Source organism: Hesperophylax consimilis, chromosome 7 (genome assembly GCF_061612785.1).
Source record: "Hesperophylax consimilis isolate HC1 chromosome 7, BYU_Hcon_1.0, whole genome shotgun sequence".
NCBI classification, from domain to species: Eukaryota; Metazoa; Arthropoda; class Insecta; order Trichoptera; family Limnephilidae; genus Hesperophylax; species Hesperophylax consimilis.
In genome coordinates this window covers 17214098-17239473 of record NC_142842.1, presented here as the reverse complement: position 1 = coordinate 17239473, position 25376 = coordinate 17214098, and the positions used below count along the sequence as shown (strand labels likewise).

At 35.4% G+C, this 25376-nt stretch overlaps 1 protein-coding gene across 1 annotated transcript; it reads right to left on the bottom strand.

The window, feature by feature from the left end:
* Window positions 1-7333: 7333 nt before the first annotated feature.
* On the bottom strand, window positions 7334-25158 carry LOC149422402 (membrane protein BRI3-like). Its single transcript, XM_089633262.1, has 2 exons — window positions 24985-25158; window positions 7334-10518 (listed from the first exon to the last, which is right to left on the bottom strand). Exons 1-2 carry the CDS (start codon window positions 25052-25054, stop codon window positions 10217-10219), a joined length of 372 nt encoding a protein of 123 aa, XP_089489388.1. The 5' UTR covers window positions 25055-25158; the 3' UTR covers window positions 7334-10216.
* Window positions 25159-25376: the final 218 nt, after the last annotated feature.

Here is a 25376-nt window from a genome sequence, read left to right as displayed (position 1 = left end):
TCGTGATGTTTTAGCACGACAGTAATGCGACGGCATATTTGGAAGACCTGCTAAAAACTTTTCAACATATTTGTGGTCTTCAATTTTCTCTGGATTTCTGCGGTTACTGGTTGAAGTAGACAAATCTGGAGGCATGGCACAGTCTGTTTTTGTCAGCCAATATCTTATAAACGAATCTTTAATGCCAAGAGTGGTCAAGAACATTTTTTTACAGACTTGGTGACGTACATTATCAATCTTGAAAACGTAAGTTCGACTATCAGTTCTTTTGGATGATTTCTGGATTTTTTGTAATTTTCTTTGGTACTTTATTAACATGAGAAGTTATAAATGATCTTTGCTGCTCCCAGTTCATGTTCTTCCAGAAATTTTCAAATAAATATTGCCGCTTTTGTTCGTTATGTTGTCACATGATCTGAGTTTAGATTTCTTGCAAAACACCATCATCACCTGAACTCCATGAATCAATTTCTTCTCCATCCATAGTGTATTTCAATTATTGAGCTTCCTCAAAGAAATAAAATACATTTTGAAACACCGCCCAAGTTAAAAAAGCTGGTTAGTAAACACCGCTTAAGTAAATGAAGATATTCAATAATGATTTCTTTCTATATGAATATTATGTGATAATCAATAAACATTACTGTATTATATAGCTTACCTCTTAATCTTCTATTAAAACATCTTGCAAAGACCTTTCAGCGATAAAACTCACATAAAAATATAATAATCACGGAGCGCGAAGTACTCTTACGAGAAATGTATGACAGACTAACGACTTGTGCGGTGTTGAGAGGCTAACCGACTTGCGCGCTGTTACTACTTTTTGAATGAAGGCTTCTAATTGACTGAAATCTATATCATGTGACCAATGGTTAGACGCGCAATGAGCAGCTCTATCTATCGGCATTAAAATGTGAAAACCGCCAATTTTCGACTTGAGCGGTGTTGTAAGCTATGGGACGATATGGACAAGTTCCTATTAAATTCACCCGCCACCGATATATTTTCCGTCAAAGATGATTATAATAACTTCAAATCAATGCTCATAACTGCAATAAATAAATCAAATCCTCCCCCTAAAACTAAATCTCTCAAAAAACTCCCTCCAACTCCCTGGTGGGATGAGGAATGTTCCAAAGTAGTAAGAATTCGGAAAGCTAAATCTCTTTCCTATCGTTACAATATGACTATGGAGAACTATCTTATATACAAAAACGCTGAATCCAATGCCAAAAGGGTATTGAGGTCAAAAAAAAGATCCGGGTGGTACAACTTCTGCAGTTCAGTATCTCCGAACACTCCAATTTCGGAAGTTTGGTCTATGATCCGAAGATTTAGATCTTCCTTCAGTTCACCATCTCCTCGAGCGTCTCATTCTAAATGGATCGATGAATTTTTGGACAAAATTGCCCCCCCTTCTGTACCTAACTTAGATGAAATAACGCCCATCTATAATACTCCTATGTCTAATCATTGGCTAGACTCTCCGTTCACCTTAATTGAGCTAAAAAATTGTTTATCAACAGTCAAGGACTCATCTCCAGGCAGAGATGGTATACCTTACAGCATAATCAAAAATAGTAATGATAATGTTCTAAACCACTTCTTAAGCATCTTAAATAAAATCTTCCAGACTGGTATAATGCCTGATGACTGGAGTTGTCAAATAATCATCCCTATTTTAAAAACAAACAAATCACCAAATTCTGGATCCAACTACAGGCCAATCGCTCTTTCATCCACCCTCAGTAAACTTTATGAAAAATTAATTAAAAACCGATTAGAATTTTTTATCGAGAGTAAACAGCTTCTCTCTCCATCTCAATTTGGATTTAGGAAAAAAAATCCACTCAAGATAACCTTGCCATCATCAGTACTGATATTAATTTATCAATTTCTAAACAGGAAGTTTGTCTTGCCGTCTTTATAGATATAGAAGGCGCCTTTGACAATGTTTCCATCCCAATCTTGAAAAAAAAACTTCTAGGCCTTGGCCTTCCCCCCATGTTTGTCCAATCTATTATTAATCTATTTCTAGATAGAAAAATTTTCATTGAACTTCCAGATATTTTTCCTCAAAGTAGGTCTATTTGGAAGGGTTTACCACAAGGCGATGTATTGTCCCCCTTACTGTATAATATATACACATATGATATGCATGTCGCTATTCCCCCACAAGTAAAAGTTATTGAGTTCGCAGATGACATAGCTTTCTTCTTATCATCCAAAATCATCCCTCTCGCCGTCAAATATCTTAACGAAGCCATGAATGCCCTTTGCACATGGCTCACGTTAAATAGTCTTGAACTTTCAATCCAAAAGACTCAGTGTGTCACCTTCTCAAACCGCCATAAAAACCCCCCCGTTCAAATTTTATTTAAAAATTCTCCAATCCCCAACGCTTCTGAAGTAAAATTTTTGGGAGTAACATTTGATAGGAAACTTAAATGGTCTTCCCATATTAATAATTTAGTTACTAAATGCGAAAAAAATTTAAATATCATCAGATCATTATCTGGCGTTTGGTGGGGAGCTCACCCTACTTGCATTAAGTTGCTTTACAACGCACTTATTCGAAGCCATCTTGACTATGCCTGCCCACTTTTTAGTACTGCCTCAAAAAATGAACTTGATAAATTAGACAAAATTCAATCTAAATCTTTGCGAATTATAACTGGAGCGATGCAATCGTCACCCATCAATTCCCTTCAAGTAGAATGTTCTGATCCTCCTCTTTATTTAAGGCGTCAACTATTTGCTGACAAATTTGTTCTTAAATGTTTAAATTCTAAATGTCATCAGGTTATCCCCAGCGTCTCGTTGTTCATTGACTCAACTCATTCATCTACAATCAGAGCTTCAACTAAACCTCTTCCTGACATCTGTAAAAATTTTAAGTATCTCTCAGAGCTTCACATTATCCAAAATGATCTACTTCCCTTATACAAATTAAAATATAGTCACGTCACCCTATCCCCAACAATAATAGAAGGGATCGGAATCCTTAAAAGTCATTCCAATCTCCCGGCCCGAACTGTCAATAATATGTTCAATGACATTATTTCATCTAAATGGCCCAACTTTTCTCTTTTATTTACTGATGGATCCAAATCTCCCGACTCTCCTAACTGTGGTATAGGTATTAACGTTTACCACAATAATTCTAATGACATTTCATTCAATTTCAAATCAATTTTCAATATTTTCAGCCGAGTGCATTGCAATAATAGAATCTCTCAAATATATAATCAAAAATAATTTTGAACATTCCCTCATTCTCTCTGACTCTCTCAGTTCCCTCCAAAAACTTAAATCCAGTCCTCTTCTTCATCCTGATGATCACTTTGTATGCCTTATTCGAGAGATGATAGCCTCCATTCAAAGCTCTGGTAAAACTGTAACTCTGATTTGGATTCCTGGACATGTTGGTATCATGGGTAATGATATTGCGGATGCCTTGGCAAAACAAGGAGAGTCCAACCCTGTTGTTAACCTCGTAAACCACATTCCCTTATCTGACATTTTTTCCATCATCAAAGATAGATCCCGCAATGTTTGGTCGGAGTATTGGCACATTGCTAGTCAATCCAAGGGAGCCTGCTATGCCTCAATACAAAGGACTATTCCATCAAAACCGTGGTTTCAGCAATTCCCTCATTTTTCCAAAAAAGAAATTTCTTCACTCATTCGAATGAGGATCGGACATTGTTCCGTTCCTTCCCATCTTTTTAAAATTCACGTTGTTGACTCCCCAGATTGTACATTCTGTGGTCTAGAAGTGGGAACTTTAGATCACATATTTTTTGGTTGTCCCTCTCTAAACAAATATCCTCTCTTCTATCAAGCCTTATCTAAAATTGCCTCCCCTCCATTCAACATCTCATCTCTTCTAAGTCTGAACTCGACTCCAATTTTCATTATAATTTTGAAATTTGCCAATTTAAATAAAATTAATATTTAAATTCACCTTTCATTTCTCAATAATTTTAAATGATGGCCAAGAACACCCTTGAAGGGTGAAAGCCAGAAATAATAAGAAAAAAAAAAAAAAAAAAAATTATTGGTACCTATGCCTTTTGCAGAACACAGAACTGATATATTCAAAGTGCGTCACAATAACAATACAATAGACTTATTTTATAAAATAGCACCATCTATACAAGAGACTCAAAACGATGGGTCGAGAGACTTTAATAAAATTCACAATACTGATAAAATAAGGTGCCTTTTAATACATTTTTACGCATCGTAAATCAGGAATTTTTCGGAAACCTGTGGATGTCACAAAAAACTGTTTGGAATTCTTTGAATTTACATTTTGTTCTAAATATCAACATAATTATACATTATTCTTTTGATACTAAGCAAAAAATATTCATGATTATTAATTTCCAGAGCGGGTTTTTTAAGTCGTCTACTCAAATGACCATAGCTTTTATGTGGTCGTCATATTTGAAACTAAATAAATGTTATTTTGCTATCAAAACTTCCCTTATCTCACCACAAACTTTCTTCTTTTTAATATTACTACTCATACAGAGTGTAGCAAAACAGACAGTGCAGCTTTGAAGGGCTATTCAAAAAACGGCACAACTTACAGAAATGGGGTTAACTTTATTTTATTTGGTAGGTACATCATTATTTTATGTTGAAGATAACATCAAAAAGATGATGGCCCACAGCAGCAATGCATTGATAAAGGCGATTTCTGAAGTTTTAGACCACATTTTGGCACATCTGGACGGGTGTCCTTGAGTTTCTTCTTAAATCAGGTGAGTTCGCGGGTCACCTCACATAACCCCTCAGAGAAAAGAGGCGCGCAGGGAACATTTGTTGCAGTTTCGTCACTGAAACTCGAGCAGTATGGGCCGTGGCACCGTCTTATGGAAACCAGATGTCTCCCAGATCTCTTTTCTCCATTAAACCCTCCAATTGAGGTTCAAAAACATAACGGTGAGCATTAACAGTCACGGTTTGTTCATTCTCCTCAAAAAGTAAGGCCCAACCACCCCAAATATGGAAATTACACACCACACGGTAACTTTTGGGGAGTGAAGAGGTCTATCGTGAAGTTGCCTGTCAGGTCTCTTGTGAAGTGAGGGACGGTATCACAAGATTGAAGTGCAGCCAGAAGGCCCTCTGAATAGCGACGAAAGAACGGCCATGACAAATTATGATGTTTTCAAACAAACAGATAACTTAAATTTTTCCTGTTATTATATGTTTGCTTTTTCCTCTTTGAAAAATCCAAGAAACATGTGGACGGCGAAGTCACGGTGTTGTCCGGACCGAACCATGATAACGACTGAAAATGGCATGACCCTCCCGACACAGTGAGATCCCTTCCAGGTCTATCTTCACTGTCAGTTTTGCTGCATCCCATATATTTATTAGTTAAGATTAAGAATAAGAAATTAACTACGTAACAGTAACTTTAACTATGTAAAATTTAATATACCTACCTACCTTACCACTTGTAATATAATTTTTCTGCTTTTTTTCAAATAAATAAAATTAAAATGTTTTATACCAACAATAAATGAAAAAAATGGCATTAGCAAGCTATTTGGACGCAAGTTCCTACGAAATGACAAAAAAAGCAATGTACAAATGTGTTCTTTCTCATAATAAAACTTAGATTTTTAGAAAGAATTGATTTATCAGAGAAAAATCACTATGATATCCCCACTTAGAATGTTGTTAGACTGGAGGAAGTTTGGGAGAGGAAGGAGAAATTAATTAGCTTATTACTAATAATAGCAAAAGCTATTCCATGCAACATTTCGATTTATAATTGTGCCCTCACTGACCTCTCACCAGGGTTGTACTGAGAATATGTTCCATTCTGGGTACCACTGAGTTACTTCATGAGTCTTTTATGACATGGCAATTAAAAATCAATTATAGTTTTGTTGTTGGAGATTGTGGTGTTTCTCAGTTACCCCTAATGATTGTTACACGCAGCCAATAGCAAGGACAGTGATAAGTGGCAACAAAGCCCCCCCTCCATGGGTCGAAAAGGGTAAGGAAAGGGAAAGGAATCGACATAATCCATAAGACCCCCCTGAGAAAAATCCCACAATCGCTACGCTGAAAACCGTTACCTTCATTAGCAAACTTTACTTTTCTGCCCAGGGTCTTACAGCACTCAGTTTATGTCGTTTCTTACCGAACCGTGGAACAGGGGGCTAAATCGCTTATTTTTTTAATGTGACACCTCATAAGAGCACCCTTGTCTGTATAGTGTAGACGGGGGAACGGGATAAGGTAAGGAAGTGATTTAAGGGAGTCGAAGAAACGACCCATTATCATGAAGCCATCATCATCTGTGATTGGGCATTCCACTTGTGGCCGGTGCACAGGAAATCAGTGCTGCTAACTCCTTAAAAAAGGCTCCATCAAAATATCTGTAGAACAGACTCGGCATGCCTTCATTTCGTCTGTACATTGAGATGGCAATTGGTCTGTTACAAAGATATTAGAAGAACGAGATATGCTATGTTAGCCGCCGGACCGTAGGCGGAGTACTACCTAATTAGGGTACTTTGAATGCTATCGGGACGTGTACGCACAGAAATCTGTTCTATATATTAGTGCGGATACCTTAGCGTAAGCGATGGTGTGCAGTAGTATTGCTGAACAAAACCGGCGACACTGGGCAAAACAATTCCACACAGTATGAACTGCTTATAGCACATCTCGTTCTTCTAATATCTTTGGTCTGTTAACAGCAGATTGTCAATCAGACATCATAAGTGGGAGGCTTGTCAAAAAGATAACCCTCGTGAAATGTGCTGTCGTTAGCGTAGCAATGAAGAAGAACCGTCAACTACGGTCTGAATTGTTCTTTCCTTGAGAAAGTCTGCAAACAAACTATGCAGGGTTGAATGAATCCCATACGATGGTAACTTCCGACAGCGCCTGCTGCCAGACCCTATCAAAGTCTCTGGAGATATCCAACTCGACGATTTGAGTTTCTCCAAAACACTCCAAGTACCGCCCTCAAATATATTCATTTAGTTAATTTTAAGTCACTGTCCGCATGTAGAGTGCGGTTAAATAGCAATTTATTTTATTGGATTAGAATGTATTCTATTTTTGGGTAACTAACACGCTGGGCGCATGTGTTTGTAGTTAGATGGAACTATTTTCGCGCTGAATGGACATGCTCACAATCAAGTTTTACTACAAATATAAGAGTTTACTAATTCATTACCTTAATTGCACTTGTGGATGGCACTTATAACTACATATTATGAGGAAAGTGATTTAATGACCACTTTTCACTGTCGTTGCTACTACATAACCTACGCAAATAATAATAAAATAATCTAATGAATTCGGTAGAAAATATTTATTTATCACAGTGAATACATTCTGATAATATGAGTAACAACCAAAATAAAGTAATATTTATAATTTTTAAACAATAGATAGACAACTATATTGTCAAAATATAATTAACGAAAAATACATTATGATGGGATTAACTATTAGATTCTCAATACAAAAACAACAGCTCGGTAATTAATTCATTATTAATAAACACTACACAATCTGACATTTAAACATTACAGAGATTAGATTTGGCCTTTTACAATCAATGCAAGCCTTTTTATTTTTATAAGCTGTTAAATTTGCTATTGAATCGAACAAACTGCTCCAAAATACAGCAAGTTTTTAAACCTTATTCAAGCAATGAATAAAAATGGAAGATTAATTAAAACTTAATATGCTAGGTAATAAAAATAATCTATAATCCCTAATTATATAATGTAGGATAAAAAAAACCCAACACAGCACACAGGGAAAATAACCACTCGTAGAATTACAAAATTTATAATAAATGGATAAAATTTGAATACATGATTCCATTAACGTCAAATAATAACATACGAGATGTAAAGTATGACTGAGATTAAGTGCATTATTTTTAACAGATTTTAGACATTAAGATTCAAAACTTAAACAGATAGATGTAATTTTTAACAGATAAGCACCTCTTTTGGCAATCAAACTTCCCCACTACCTTCAAAAAACCTTATGCCTCTTTCGGTTTTAAACCAAATGTATACATTTTATTCACACTTTAAATGCATGGTTGTTTTAACACATTCGCCGCTAACTGTTTAATAGCATAATATCCGAAACAATACACACATTAGTTTTAATAGATTAATTTAGGCTGTTAAAGAGGGTTTTGCATAATAGGCGCTTCACACTATGGATTTTTTCATTCAGTTTCCATTTCAGTCGTCTTTCCGTATGGATTCGAGTTGAAAAAAAAGATGCATTCTATTTTGATACAGAATTTCGAACAGTTTTAAAATGGCAGACATTATTTGACATATCTGTCGTCTATCAATATAATGTTCAATAAATTTTATTTTAAATGTTCAGGAGGGAAAGAAAATATCTAGAAATACATGCGGTCTTGCTTGCTTATGTCCTGGGAATGGTTCATTCGTAGCATTGACTTTAACCGAGTACAAGCAGTGTATTGGTCAATTTGAAAGCACTAATCATTGCGGCTTGTGCTGTTCAACTGAAAGCTTCAAAAAAACATATTTTGAAATTATAGGCTCATACGCAGTATTGAACTTTCATAGATGATATTATGTGGCAATATTGCAGGATTATTTAATTTGAAATTTTAAATATTGATAAAAAAACTATGTTTAATGTGTTTATCACTGATTGCTAACGTGTATTACTGTTTGGTATTGTGAATTTCACTTGTATTTTTGATGATTTGTTTTAGGCAGAGGCAAATGACAGAATGCTTTCCTGTGATACATGGTTATGTTCAAGTTATTGCCAATTTGTGACGATTTAGTACCGTCCCAAAATATAATCTCTTCTCTAATGGCAACTATCTGTATGAAAATAATAATTGTACAAAACAATACTTTTTCATTTGGGTCCCGATATAGTTTCCGTACGAGGATCAGTATGAAAAAAAGCATTGTGTATAAAGCCCATAAGTTCATTATTCGACATACATCAGGAACATGGTGAAAAGGTTAATATGTACACGATATCTCCTTATCTGGGTAATTAGGTCAGGGATGGACAGCCCAGCTTGCAACGGGGAGTATCCATTTGGACCTTTGTCTGACCTAATATTCTTTTGCCTTGTATTGTTTCTAAAGTTAAGATATCTCCTTCTGGGTAATTAGGTCAGGGATGGACGGCCCAGCTTGCAACGGGGAGTATCCATTTGGGCCTTTGTCTGACGTAATATTCTTTTGCCTTGTATTGTTTCTAAAGTTAAGATATCTCCTTATCTGGGTAATTAGGTCAGGGATGGACAGCCCAGCTTGCAACGGGGAGTATCCATTTGGACCTTTGTCTGACCTAATATTCTTTTGCCTTGTATTGTTTCTAAAGTTAAGATATCTCCTTCTGAGTAATTAGGTCAGGGATGGACGGCCCAGCTTGCAACGGGGAGTATCCATTTGGGCCTTTGTCTGACCTAATATTATTTTGCCTTGTATTGTTTTTAAAGTCTTCTAATACTCCCTACTTAGCCAAAAGCATTTTTATTTATTACACGGAAAATACTTCAAATGTTTACCTATGCCCGGCAAAATCCTAATCAACCAGACATGACACATGATTAGTATAAACCTGAATACGGCCATACTACTCATTTTATGTGTGGATACAAAAAAGGTCTAAAAGAAAAATATCTTAAAGACACAAATCAAACTTGTGTAGATTTATTATTATTAATAAACCTAAGCGGGAGTGATAGTGTCAGTGACAATACAACTGTTTTGAGTAAATGTATGTTGATAATGAAAATAAATAAATCACAAAATGATTAACATAAAAATTCTGTTAAATTTGCTCATTTTTACATAATTATGACATAGTACTAATAAAAATGTTTAGAGAAATAGAAGAATACAACATTCATGGTACTTTATGGTATAAAGTCTAAATGTTTGATTACAGATAATTACAATTAATGCAGAATTATTACAGACGTCTCTCAATGAAAGACGAGTTTACCGTGGACCCAAAAGCATGTTGAGTTTACTCATTTCTTCTTAATTAAAAACAAAAAAAATTATTATATTATCAACTCAATAAGTATATAACGTATGAGACTATGTTGCCGTTAGAATAGGATATTATTATAAATCATTCAGTGGCAAGGTGAACAACGTTATTTTTGCATTGCGTTCAACTTGTTAAGACACATGGTTTAGGCGAAATACGCCCCACAGTTGGAGCAGCGCCTGTTCTTCAAGGCGAAACAGCACAAGATACCGATGGGGAAGAAGAGAATGGCGCACAGGAGACCGAGGCAAGTGAAGTCATCCTCCAGGAGTCCCACTCGGCACGCGGGGCAGGCACCCACAGCTACGATGGGCGGAGTGATGATGATGGTCTGGGTGGCTCCATACGAGGGTACAAACCCGGTGGGGGGCACCGTGTAGTTGGTCTGGTAGTTGGGGGGCTGCTGCTGGTATGGGGGTGGGGCACCACTAAACGTCTGGTGCACACCTGGAATTCAAAAAAAATTTCTGTGAACGAAAGTAACATCTCGATACCAAGTCACAATTGAATACAGAATACATTTTTTAATTCCTTGAATAAGTGAAACAGAAAAGGACATAGACGGACAGACTTGTTACCGACAGACCAGGACTAAGATGGAATACATTTGTTAATTCCTTAAATTAGGGAAAACTGTGAAAGCGAATATGTTCTGCTCGAAACTATTGACTGGCTTTCTTGTCGCTGCAGACTAACAATGATCTACGGGTTGAATTGATTGAATTTAATTCATTCATTCAATTTTCGCCCATGGCTAGTGGACAGCAACAACGGGTGTCGAAATAAAAGAGGACTTAGTGTAATTTTGTGTGCAAAGGGACGAAGGAAGAAGGGACGAGTCAAGTACGCAAAGCCATCCGTCACTTGTAAAATTATATATTTTTATAATATGGAATTTTATTCAGAAAACATCAGGTATTTATGATACTATCCCGTATATGAAAAACACAGTAAGAACATAAAGGTTAAGTTTTCATTCCAGAATGAATGCGACAATAACCATTGCAAATAATTTAGACAAAAGATTCATTTTCTCACCATTTTCACAACATAATAGTTTTTCCTCAGCTCTGCAATTTAGCCTGGTATTTTATAATCACAATGTCCTTCAAGGATAAAATTTCATTTTCATTGTGAATTGTTTGTTTAAGTGTCGGTTCGTTTGCATTGACTAATACTCTTAAATACCTGCTTTTCGAAGCCCTTGAATATTGTTTGTTTAGTTTAAGATCTCCCAAATTTTATTGCCCTCAGTTTCAAAGAAAAGGCTGATTTTATGTCCCACCAGGGTGTAATAATTGCAAGGATTCCTCTGACTAAGGCAACGCTATTATTATAAACCCATGATAAAATAAGAGATTGCAAATTACAAAATGCATTCCTAAGATGCTGTAAATATATTTCTATTGTTCATGTCACGTCCCGTTGACATTATTGTTAGGCTAAGAAAAATGCATTCCACATGTCATCCACATTCCCACCAAGGCGTGCGAGAAAATAGCCATAGTAAGGTCAACTTTTCAAATGTGTTTCCTTGTAGTTTTAATTTAAAAGAGCAGATACCAAGTACAGAGAGTCAATCTTGGACAGTCAGTTTTGGAGAGTAGTCTGTGACAGTACCAGAAGTGGTAGGTAGTGGAATACCACTACTGATTAAGGAAAATTAGACCCTTAATCTGGTACCTACCAGTAAATTCAGCTGTGGCTGATAGAGTAATATTTGAGTTTATAATAAATAAAAAAATTAAAAAAAAAATTATATTAAAATAAAACGGATGTGAAGAAAAAACGGAAGAAAGTGTTTTCCTGCCTACCATTGGGTGTTCTCGTACCAAGATAGTATAAATAGTTAAGTGTACTCGTTTTGTTAGATCTCATTTTTACTTCTTCCTTTCGCATACAAAGTTTATCTATACGCTAATATTGAACAAATGACATTAGGTAATTTGGTAAAGAGCTGTGGTAAAAAACATTCTTTAGTGAACACAATCAAGTTAAGGAGCTCATCCACATAGGTGAGAATTGGAAGATGTTCAACAGGATGGCAGCCATCAATATTTATAGCACCCATAAAAATAATAATTGTACATAATATATTATGTAGCTAATATCAACATGAAAAACTAAAGACAATGGATAAAAAAGCCACAAATGCACCAATCTATGTAATTAAAAATTAATTGATGTATTTTCTATTGTACATCTTAACATTCCAAGATATTATCTAAGATATTATGTTGACCACATTTATAAATATATTGTGATAACCAGTGGCGGCCCGAGCACATCGATGATGAGGACTGACATTATTTATGTGTACTTACTGAAATTTCACTACACTGAGAATACATTAAATTTCTCAAGCAAAAATGTTATGGACTTGTCATACACCTAATCAGATGTCTAAACACAAAGTAAAATAAAATCTATAGGTATGTATGTAGAAATTCATATAGTAAAATAAAAATAACGCAACATCTTGCAAGAATATCACCAACGCTTGCGATTCCCGCCTGAAAATAACGAACGGTTCAATGATTCGTCACAAGGGGATTTAAAATTTTGTTCCCGAGTTTTATGAGATCCACATACAAGTGTGCATGCATGGTACGGCGGAATGCCTAGCAAACATACACAATGCACTTAAAAATACGAATTTCGAGGGAAAAAGTTTCGCAACATCCCCCGTCACTGTCCATGACTTTTATACTATAGACAGTTGCTCAAGCGCCTCGAGCTTGAGTGTGTTATGTGTACGTGTTAGTATTAGCGGTGGGTACAACTCAAAGAGTCGACTCAATTGAACGAGAGCCGTAAGCTGAGAGCTTATGACCAATGAGCCTACTGTGCTCACAAGATACGGTTCAGGGTGACGTTACTCCTACCATTCCCAGCTCTCCAGGGTAAGTGTATGATTGTACTCTCGGTACCGGTACGCCACCTCGTACCACGATAAAAATAAGATGCCAGGTAGTTAGTAGGTGTGTATATATATGTCCAAGTCCAGATGTAGGACTGCCATACGTCGTTCACGTCTTTGTATGTAAATAATAACAATTAATACTTGGATAACTTTAATGGCTCCCTTTTTCTAAAATAACTCCTGAACGACGCTTAACCTTTGTTTTGTGAAATGAAACTTATAATAACATATATATATTGAACAGGGAGTAAGTAACATACAAGAATAATCTACATTGAAAAAGGTTAAGAAGGTACCTACTTTAATTTTTATGAAAACATGTTAGTTTACATCAACATGAAATATAAATGTATGTATATAGTGTCAAGAAATATGCAATATTTTAAAGAAATAATTAATACATGGTGTCCGGGGGTAAAGTGCGCTAACTTCGGGAGGTGATTCTACATCAGTGATTCCCAAAGTGGTCTATATCGACCCCCAGGGGTCTATGACAACCTGCAAGGGGTCTACGTCAGCGAAAAAAAGAATTGGGGGTCCATGAAATGAAAATGGGGTCCACGATAGTGGATCTCAACATACACTGATAGTACCTATTTACTTACACTTAATCCACACTAAAGGTGAATCAATATTTCATGTTTTGAAGGATTACTTCATTGAAAAAGCAATCCCTTTATCAAATATAATGTCAGTAGCTACAGATGGAGCACCTGCCATGGTTGGACGTTATCGTGGATTTAAAAGCTATTTAAAACAAAATGTGCCAGGGGTGTTAGCAATACATTGTGTCATCCATCGACAACATTTAGTTGCTTTAAATTTGAGTGTTAGATTACATGAATCTCTTCAATTAGTCATTGATGCAGTAAACCGAATCCGAAGCAACGCGTTGAATACGCGGTTATTTGCGCAGTTGTGTGAAGAAAATGACGAACACTTTCATCAATTACTCCTTCACACTGAAGTACGCTGGCTGTCGAAAGGCTTATGTTTGACAAGATTTTTTGCACTTTTTGAGACTATTTTAGAATTTCTGGATACTAAAGATAAAATTTTAAAAGACAATTTAATGAAGTGGAAAACAGACATCGCCTATTTAACAGATTTGTTTACAAAATTTAATGTGGTTAATTTGCAGTTACAAGGCGACAGTCTAAATTTGATTAAAACAAAGTCCATCTTATCAGCGTTTCTTGCCAGAGTTAAACTAATGAAGCAAAATATTGGACGGGGCGAATTTTTCCAGTTCCCCAATTTGTCACAGATAAACTGCCAGGAAGACGACGTTTCAACCTACGTTCAACATTTAAATGCCCTCTATTCAGATTTTGAAACTAGGTTTGAGGATGTTTTGACTATGGTAATACCACCGTGGATAATTAACCCATATGGTGACATAGAAGAAACGAATGTCATAAAACCAGAGGAACTGACTGAAATAAATACAAACGAAGAACTTAAGGTTCATTTTAAGCACGGATATCAGCACTTCTGGCTGCAAAAAAACATACCCGTTACTTATCCCGTATTATGGAATATAGCGAGGAAATTTTAAATTTCCTTTCCATCGTCATACCTAGTGGAAAGGTGGTTCAGCGCTGTTAACAATCTCCTAACGAAAAAAAGAAACAGACTGGACATCATTAGCCGAGGAGACTTAAGATTAAACCTTACAAAATTGACACCAAATATTGATAATTTATTATTAAAGCATCAGGTTCATCCTTCCCACTAAAAACATTTACTTATTGCTTAGTTTATTTTATGTTACGTTTATTTTATATAACAGACACAAAATTTTATTTCGAGTAGTTTTAATTTAAATTCAATTAATAAATGTATAAAACTGAACATGAGTTTTTACTTTAAGTTTTTAACACTAAACTTCACTACAGTTAGACATTTACAAAAAATCAATATCAGGTAAGTAGGGGGTCTACCATAAACAGAAAAACATGGCAAGGGGTCTACGACACAAAAAAGTTTGGGAACCTCTGTTCTACATGATGGTATAAGTAAAAAGGTAAATAACTTTTTCGAAATTCAAATGTTTATTTTCCCATACAAAAAATTAGTATTTTTAACCTAAAAACTACCATAAAACATTGGAATTTCGAAAAAAGTTATTTACCTTTTTTACTTACGTACTTCATGTAGAATCACCCCCTTAAGTTAGCGCACTTTACCCCCGGACACCCTGTATATCCTATAGTTTTTAAAATAAATTTTATAAGTAAATAATAAAGTTGAAATATAACAAAATTACATTTATAAATAATAATTCAGATGATTAACTACCTATACCAATTATTTTTATGAAAAACAGTGCGGTTTTCAAAAGTTAATGTAAGTTAAGATAAAGATGTACAGTGTCCACATGCGTGTACAAGCGGTAATTATTCTTATCAATACATTGGAATATGTGTGAACCCTGGAGGATAAAGGGCATACTTTAAGAAGCATCGTAGTGCTAAGCATTAATTAATTGCAAATCCCACGGTCGTCGTGAGAATAATTATTTAGCCTTGTAGAAGCTATACACATAAACAATTTTTCTTAAGTGTTTCCAAGATTCTTTAACCAGTGGAACGTCGATGGGTCTCTGGAGAACATGCGAGCATTCTAATATTATCCTTTTTAGAATAATTTATGATGCGATTTTAACCTTAAAACCAAATCGTAGGGAGTGTGGCGAACCCATCGCTCAGGGAGTGGAAACACGACCTGCAATAGCCATCCCAAGCTAAGGTGTGAGCTACCGTGCTCAGGGCTGAATGACCTGGGGAACAGTGTCACAACGGTGCCTCCGAGAAACAGAGTCGCATCTCGGAGTATTTAAACCTTACTCCAGCACTCAGGGCTCTGTTGGAATAGACCTTCTATTTCCCTAGATACCGGTGGGACGAATATTGGACCATTTGAAAACTCCCTTTTCCCTCGTGGGGCCTTCAAGGAACCGAGGGGGAGTGGACTCTTCTGTCATGGGGCCTTCAGGGAACCAAGGAAGAGTAGACTCCCCCGTTACGGGGCCTTCGGGGAACCAAGGAGGAGTAAAGAAGAGAGACGAAACCCTCTTCCATCCCGGGGCCTTTAGGGAACCAAGGAGGAGTGGAGAGGAGAGACGAAGTTCTCTTCCATCGTGGGGCCTTTAGAGAACCGAGGAGGAGTGGAGAGGAGAGATGAGGCTCTCTTCCCTTTTGGGGCCTTCAGGGAACCAAGGGGGATTGGAGAGGAGAAATGAGACCTGAGAATACACATTGTGGAACCAGAAGACATAGCCACATATCCAATAACAACCCTGGTAAACTTTATAAAGGGGACCGGGTGACTGTTAAAGGAATGAGGTAAAAAGGGAGATAGCACAATGGGCCTATGGCTTAAGTGCTCACGGGAACTATATGTAAACCGTCTCCGCAATAAAACAAAACAAAAAAACCTTAAAACAAAATCAGCATCGCTTGGGCTAATAAACTTTAGATTCCACTAATATTTTTCTGTTTTATGCTTCGGCCTTCAACAGGTTAAACAAGAGTTATTACAATTAACTTTCATGTGGCATCATTCGTTATTATTTGTATTTATTAAGCCTTGTGCGTTTACTTGTAGGTTGAAGGTTAAGCCTTGCGCGTTTACTTGTAGGTGGAAGGAAGAGGATAAAGAGACGGCTCAATTATGTGACTCGTTCATGAACGACTCATCACTAGTACTAACTAACACTACAAGGAAGGTGGCGGAGCAGAAGTCAGTTGGAACTGTTAAAATTACGAGCATGAAAATGAGTATACATATACACGGTGTCCGGAAAATCGTAGTACAAGCGGGAAACTGGAGAATCTACACCACATGGGGAACCCAAAAAAACATAAAGTTTTTTGATTTGAGCATTTTCAAAAAAAAAAAAAACCAAAAAAAAATATTTTTCGGCTATTTTAGGGTTAAAGTTTTTTCTGGTATTTAGGGTTGAATAACAGATGTTTTAACCCTGCAGAGCAGAAATATTTTATGATTACACCGGGTTAAATGAAGGGTGATTTCAAAATAATGCTTCAAATCCGAGTTTCTTCATTTGTTTTACCATCAAATAGTTTTATTTAGTTGGGTACTTTGATCTTCAGTAATAATTTATAAGAATTTGATTAAAAAAAAAAAAAAAAAAAAAATCAACTTCAAACTCGATTTACTCGATAACGAAAGCTCAAATAAAAAAAAAAATATACTACAAAATCGACTCCAAATGTGATGTAGATTCACCAGTTTCCCGCTTGTACTACGAGTTTCCGGACACCCTGTATATGCAAAAGTTATGTTTTACTATGTTTTTCTTTTAGTAGATTTTGGTAATATCTGGTGGGGATAGTCCCCAGTGTCCCCCGGTGAAGAACCGCCACTGGTGATAACTTTAAAACTATGTATTTGATTTGAGTGCAGTCAAGAGTATGTATGAAAAAATAAACACAATTGCTTTGTAATATAGTTTTATGAATCCAGGACATAATATAATATTATGATACATTAAATGCTTTTAAAATGGCCGATAGTTACCTGTCTTATCTATCTGTAAAAGTACAACATAAACTGAAGCCAACTAACCAGATTAAATTTATCAGGGGAGTAATGAAGCGGGTCAAAATCATTGTTTACAAAATTTTGTGATAACGGATTATTATTGTCGCTAAACTGTTAAAACCTCCGTTAGAAAATTTTGAGAGAAAAAAATCTGTCAAAATTATTAGTGAAGATGTGCCAACCTAGATGCTTTTACTTATTTTAATTTTGGGATAAACAATAAAACTAGTGTCGTTAAATAAAATAACTATGTAAAAAAAAAATTTGACAATTTGTCACATTATTACTAATCGATGCAAATTTAGTAACCTGATTTTCATTTATTTTCTCTAAATTGTATTGTTAGCGTGGTTCATTATAGAGTTGAACTTGGTTATTACAATCACAAACAGGGGAGTTCATGGTTGAAATGTGCAATGGGCAAATACTGATATGCTTATCTCCATAATAACATGAACTAATATAACGAAAGTGAAAACAATACTCAAAATAGATTGTAAAAGAAAACTTTGCTTTTATGATCGATCGCATTAAAATACGATTACAGCTATGCCTAATAGGCACAGAGTAAACATACCTAAATATGAAATTTCGAGATCAATTTTCTTTTCCACTTTTATTCTCAAGTTTATACCAAACAAAAAAATTACTTTCTAAAGGTTTTCAATGCGATTAGATTATTATAATATTGTAATATTATAAATGTTCTAAATATGAAAAGAAAGACGAACATTCCCGGGTTACTAATAACTTGACAATATTTGAAAATCTCCTACTACCACCACAGTAAGCGGAAAATGTCGCTTGTGTCGTGATGGAGGACTTAGACAGCCGAGGAATTGAACACAATACACCTGGGTGGGACCCAAAGGCTATGTCAACTCAGCCACCGACCGGTCACATATTAATATATTCAATGAACTAGAAATAATAGAAGATTGTATCAAAATATATATAAATAAAACATTAATTATGTTGTTCTAGCTAAAAAAAAATAATTTTTTGTTTGAAGATTTTGGGTGCTGCGCTTCCCTAAACTGAAAGAATCCTGAATCCCGTCATACAAAATACAGAAATTTAAAAAAAAACTTTTTTTTTATCTGCTGCGACTTCATTTTTGTTGTATTTTTCAACCACTGAAAAGTCACAGACCGCCACTGATAAGTATATATCATATATAATTGTGTTCTGTTATATTATTGTAATATGATATAATATGCCCTTCACAAAGCACCACCTTCATAGGTAACTGTATTAAAGACCTACCAGTGTACAGTACAAGTAATAATGATTTATTCTGTTCAGAGCCGATAGTTTCCACATGAACGCTTTTATAAAATACATATCAGGTGACCTGGTAAAAAGGAACGCCATTTGCTAAGACTAATAAATCCCAAAAATTCATCTTCTAGATTGAACGATGTATCATATTGTAATCTAAATATCATTATGATAAAACTTTTATCACCTCCGGTCTCCGTGGTCAAGGGGCAAGGTTCTCGATTAGCAATTGGAAGATCGTGGGTTCAAATCCCGGCGTGCACAAGCAATTTTTTTTTGATGAGTTTGCGTTATTAAGCAATTCATTCGCTTAAAATAATATATAGTATAGTGGCACGTTCCAGAGTGGAAGATACTCTCAGTATCGCCCTGGTGTAACACCACCACTCAGAATTGAAATTTTGCTTGAAATGGCATTAGCTGTGCTTGGTAACCAGATCTAAAGTTCCATGACAACTCAACACAGTGACAAATCAACACACCTTTGAAAAGTGATATAAAGTCTTTAAAAGTGATGAAAAAGACCTAACCTATAAACCTAACTTAAAGTAACTTAGTTTTTTTTTAATCACTTTTCACAACTTTATATCACTTTGAATTATCTTATTATATTATTTATTGTGTTGAATTATCATTGTGTAGAGTTGTGCGGTTCCCCCACAAATCGATTTAATCTTTCGCAACGCCCCTTATTTTTCTGCATTTGATGTGCGATGAGTGATGATTTGTCACTGTGTTGAGTTCTCCGGTTACCCTTAATTTCATATCTAATATTTTTTAGACAGCAACATTCAAGACAATAAGAATAGAGCCAACATTATACTTTCTTAATCTAATGTAAAGATATTGTCTTCGTCATTAGTCACTCGACATCGTATTAATTCCACAGCTGCACTTGAATAAATGATCAAGTTCAATGTAATTTGGATAGCGCCGTGTACAGAAACCAAGCTCTAAAGAGTAGCATAACGTCTCTGCATATGAAATCCAATGTGATGTTTTGGACATTCGGAGATAATTGAAAAAAACCGTTTTAAAAAATAATTGTAAAGGCTAGATTTATTTAGATAATCATAAAAAGGATGATGATCCTTATCAATGTCCGCTTTAAGCTCCTGCAAGTGCATATATTTAGATTCCGTGAGAGCAAATTCCATGGGGTCCATTGTAAAAATCTCAAAATAACGGCAACTTGACCAGTCCTGCGCCTTTGGGGATGGTCTTGCCATTCCCCTGAATAATTTACTTGTACTGGATATTTCCCGAGGGTAAGTATTTAATCCGTTTAAGGTCAGTAACCTCAGGATCTCCTGCCCTTTTTCTGGGACGCAGGGAAGACAGATTTGTAGATAATGCTTCATAATTTTTGAAAAAAGAAAAATTATTCTTTTTTAAATGTTGCATGGCTGTTTCGAACGGGCCATTCGCATACGGGTGGTGTAGACCAAAGGGGAATATATTGGTGGCTTGAAAAAATGCTCCAACACAGAATCGACATTATGAGCCTCCATCATTGTATGTCCTTTCTCAAGGATGATTTGCTCCAGTGACGGATGCAGCTTTGGCATGGTCACTGAGGGAACTCGCAAGCACTCTATTTTGATATTGATAATTGCAACCATCAGAAATTAGTATTATTTTTGTATAGTTTGTTGGTAGGCTTTGTAAATAATCTACTACGCAGGTAGTGAATTCATTGGCTGTCACACCCATATCTGCCTCATGCCACGTATACAGGGTAACATCTGCATTATTTAAAACATAAATAGTAAAGTTGTGAAGTTATAGTTTACAGAGGCTAACAATTTAGGACATAGCAGAACACTTTGCAAGTCCATTGTTAAGATCTATGTAGAATTGCTTGCACTGTCCTTTGCTGCTGTTTTTGCCTAATTTTTTTTTCTGTGCGCTGTTCATATTCTATTTTACTAATGCTGCCACATTAGTAACCTATATACGTATCACACTTGTCTTTCCGAGGCCTATGTATGGACACCTTTTCATGTTTCAGTAATTTGCAACGAGAATCCGGAAACAAATATACATTTTTAAAACAATTAGAAACATTATGTCACTTAAACTACTAAAAAATGTCTACTTTTCCCTTTGTTAAAGCATTTTAATTTATGGTATATCGGCATGGGGTGGTGCCGCAGACACATACATCAAGCTACTTAATACAGCTCATAAAGCACTTATTACAACTATGTTCAAAAAACCATATCTTTATCCCACTGAAAATCTTTTAATTAAAAATAAAATACTTGATATCAGGAAGCTATTCATAAAAAATATTATCCATACAAATTGCATAAAATCGTCACCTTCACACATATCTCACTCCCAGAACACTAGAGCTAAATCTAACAATCATTTACAAGTGCCAAAAATTAAATCCACTCTTTCTAAAAAACATGAATCTTACCTCGCACCTTCCATATTCAATATTTTCTTAAAAGAAACACAACATAAACTCAAATCAACAGAAAATGTACATATAAATACTTTAATACGTGGCTAATGAACAAAAAAAGAAATTGCATTAACAAGTTACTTGCAAACCTTCCATGCTAATTTTTATGACATATTAAAAAAAAAAAAAATAAGAACTTTCACACCAAAAAATGTTCAATTATTTGATTCACACTAAAAAAAAAAAAAAAAAAAAAAAAAAAAAGTTCAATTACTGTTACATATATGTATGTAACAATTTATATTTAGATTATTTTATCTAGGTAATCTTTTATTTTTTAATTACGTTTCTTTTTCCTGTATTTTGTATTTTTATTTATTTACTTTGTATTTTTATTCACTTTTATTATTATTGATATATGTAATGGTAGATACTGCTACCCGGCTCATAATTTACGGTAGCGCACATAATTTGTAAACAAATATTGATGTCAATAAACGCCCGGGTTACCGGCAAAAATTTTAAAAAGTACTTCTGTGAACAAATTCCTGCTCACAATAACCATAGTATTGTCAGTGTATCTGCTTCCCAAAGTTTTTGCTGGCTTTTTCTCATCGTGAACATATTTATTTTGTGTGTTATCTGCTTTTTTATAACCGGTATACCTTTTCCCAAGAGTTCTTCATTTTTGGTTTATCTTTATCTTTTGAGTGACTGATATAGCAGGCTCAGTTACTAAAGATAACCTGTCCAGTGGTCTCGCATAACATGACACTTTCAGCTATATCTTCACAGGGTGTAGCTAGAAGTTCCATATGAATAGTGCCTGGACGAATAAGCTGCCCAGTGGTTTCACATAACATATAATCTTCAATGATGTCTTCGTATGGTATAACTAGAAGATCTTGGTTTGCATCACTGGTTGGTATCAATGTGCATACGTTGCTCAGGCTCAGAGGCTCAGCCAAATATTCCAGAACTTCTGGTGCATGGTGCTGAGATGTTGAAGGTTGAGGGTCTTCTATCACACTTTGCTGCAGAGTTTGCTGAGCCAAACGAACCATATTTCTCACACGATATTCATTGTGAAACAAATTAAATCTACCGTATAATACTTATTTCACACAACTTCACGAATGTCGGCATAAATCAACTTCTATAGATTGATATCTTCGGGCTTTTTGTATGAAACAAATTTGTCCTAAAAACCATAGATATGCCAATATATAGACAATAAAATTCTCATTCTGAGCCTACTTATTATACTATACACCAATGAAAAACTTTGAAAGTTTATTCTATAGATTTTCAGAGTTTTTCATTGGTGGATATAGTTAGGCAAACATATGACGTCACAATATTTCGGTTCCAATTTTCGATCGGAGTCATACCCCCCTGGTCATCAGACAACTGACTGATTGGGACAGTTGTTCGAGTATTTATTGGTCTTTCTTATCTCTAAACAGGATGCATGAAGGAATTAAGGAACCAAGAAAAATAATCGAATTTTAATTACTAAGGTTAAATCCCATTTGATGGTGCGCAAATCCTTCGTTCGCAATTGTGCGGGGGTTGAATACGGTGGTGCGATAAAGACTAAGATGAACAAAACGAATTGAATTTTGCCTTAGTGTTTGCAAGAGGAAAATGAGAGGGAAAGGCCAAAGACTTACCCTGGTCTCGTTCTCCTTAGCCGCTGCTTTCTTTTCACTTATCAGCTTGCAATTCCCTTTTAACATTCGCTCACTTAACACAAAAAAACAGTGACATTCACTGCGGCGGGTAAAACGTTTCACTGGACGATGTGTGCTCCAAAAACAGTCACAGCCGAGTTCAACATATGCGGGTACTCAAGATGACACGAATGTTCGCGGTAAGATGCAACGATAACAATGCTCCTTGTCTTTGGGCCCGGGTCAAGGAAAGGGGACAAGGGGCAAAGGGGGGTGAAGGGTACACATTTTAAGGCTATTCAATTTTAAAACCTCACGCGCAACTACCATTTGACATATGATACATGGCCGGTGATAAACCTCATAAAGGATTCGGCGTCATAAAATATGTGATAACAGAAAAATATTCATTTCCTTAACTCTTTGCACGCGTATCAACTGTTGTTACGGCAAAAAGTCTATACTCACACGCGGCTGTATCAACAGTTGATACGGCAATTTTGACGGCCGATATCCCAGCGCTTTTTCGTCATAAATGTATTTCTTGCTCACTTGGACATTCGTAGAACTATCACGATGCTGACATCTACACGAATTTCTCAAAAATAAAATTGTATTTCATAAAAAAAGATCGATAATCAAGTGCGCCTCTTCACGCCTTTTAGTCCTTTAGTTTACATTTTTGTCAACGGATGGCGTTAGTACAAGTATGTCATTCACAACTTTTCATAACTAAAAATGATAAGTGATCATGGTGTCCCACTTGTGTCTATCAACGCAGTGGCCTAAGTACACATACGCCGAGTGAATGGCGGGACCACATTCAAAAGATACGGTACGTCTTTGTATGAAATTTTATGTTTTTGTTTTTATAAACATCTAAGAGTGTTGACACACGAGGATTTGTTTTCATATTGTGGAGAATAATCTGTTCTGTCTATATAGTCCAATAAATCATGCCAGAATGCTATAATTTGACATTTAATTGCGTGCATAGGTATTTGAAAATATGTACCGCGTACGGGTATAGATAAAACGGAGCAAATTAACGCGTTCAAAAGGTTAATTATTTAAATTATTATTTAGGTATATCTATCTGCAGTAAAAATATTCATTTTCTTAATTATTTCAATTATTATTTAGGTATATCTATCTTCTGTCGGTACAATCACCATAGACTAAAATATAATCTATGTGCTGAAAAGAGAGCAGACAAAGTTTATTAAAAATAGCCGATGTGAGGATGTGTGAGAGATGTGATAAGCTTTAGACGCACGATTTAGGATGCCGACACATAGTCTTTAATTATAGCTTTAATAAAGGGTGAGTAAATTATTCTCACATGGGATATATTTTGGAACGATAGAGAAAAAGATATACTACAAATTTTATCAATAACTCATTTTGGCAAAAACTGTCACATTGGCTACATGTTATATGCAGCGATTATAGTGGTAAGCTACTTGTGGTTGAGTCACAGTCATGTAGCTTGTACACAAAGTATCTCTATATACGAAGGGCCTTATAGTTTGTAAAGGTGGTTTTTGGAGATCATATATTATCAGAGATTTTGGTGCTAGTTAGCTATTTAGTTTAAACTACCTATGTGTTTATATTTGCCATCCATTCTGTGCAGGCCACGGTGTTCTTTCCCAATTTTATGTGCAAATAGTGAAATATATGTGTACAAATGTTAATGTCATCGGTTCGTTTACAAAAGATAATAGTAATGATTCATACCTCATATTGAATGTTTTCAAGTGTTGACTGTGTGTTAAGGTCAAATTCTCGGTACCGATGCTGATAATAATAATATATATTTTTAAATGTATTTCAAAAGCACCTAAAATAAAAGACAACCAACCCCTTATTAACTCGGTCTGTGAAATAATAATAATATTATAAAGCGAAAATATTGCTATAAGAAATAAACATAGAACACGTGATGCTAAACACATCAAAATAATGCCTCGCCTGGGAACATAAAACATAATGCTTAGGCAAGATGTTATGGAGGAAACCTGTCACATGCGTCATTTATTCATTTAACTTACCAGGAATTCCTTGATTTTCAGAGTATGGGGGTGGATTGGATGGGTGTAGAGGTGCCGAACTTTTATCCATGATTTCCCGATAATTCCTATCGATTTCTACAATGTTTTGAAACAAATAGGTGAATTTATTAATCAGCTGTGTCGTATGATGACAAACTCCAATGACAATTTAACATTGATCACCAAACTTTAGCTTACGAGCGTCCTTTGACCAAAAATCACGAATAAGCATAGAGTGCAATACACTACGGGGTTAGTAGTAATACACTTCGCAGATTGCTTGGCAGCATTACACAATGAAATTTTCACTAATCAAATACTTTTCGTCAATAAATTGTTAAAAAAAATAATTGACCGGGTCTACTTCGATAGGGTCTAGTCAGGTGAAAACT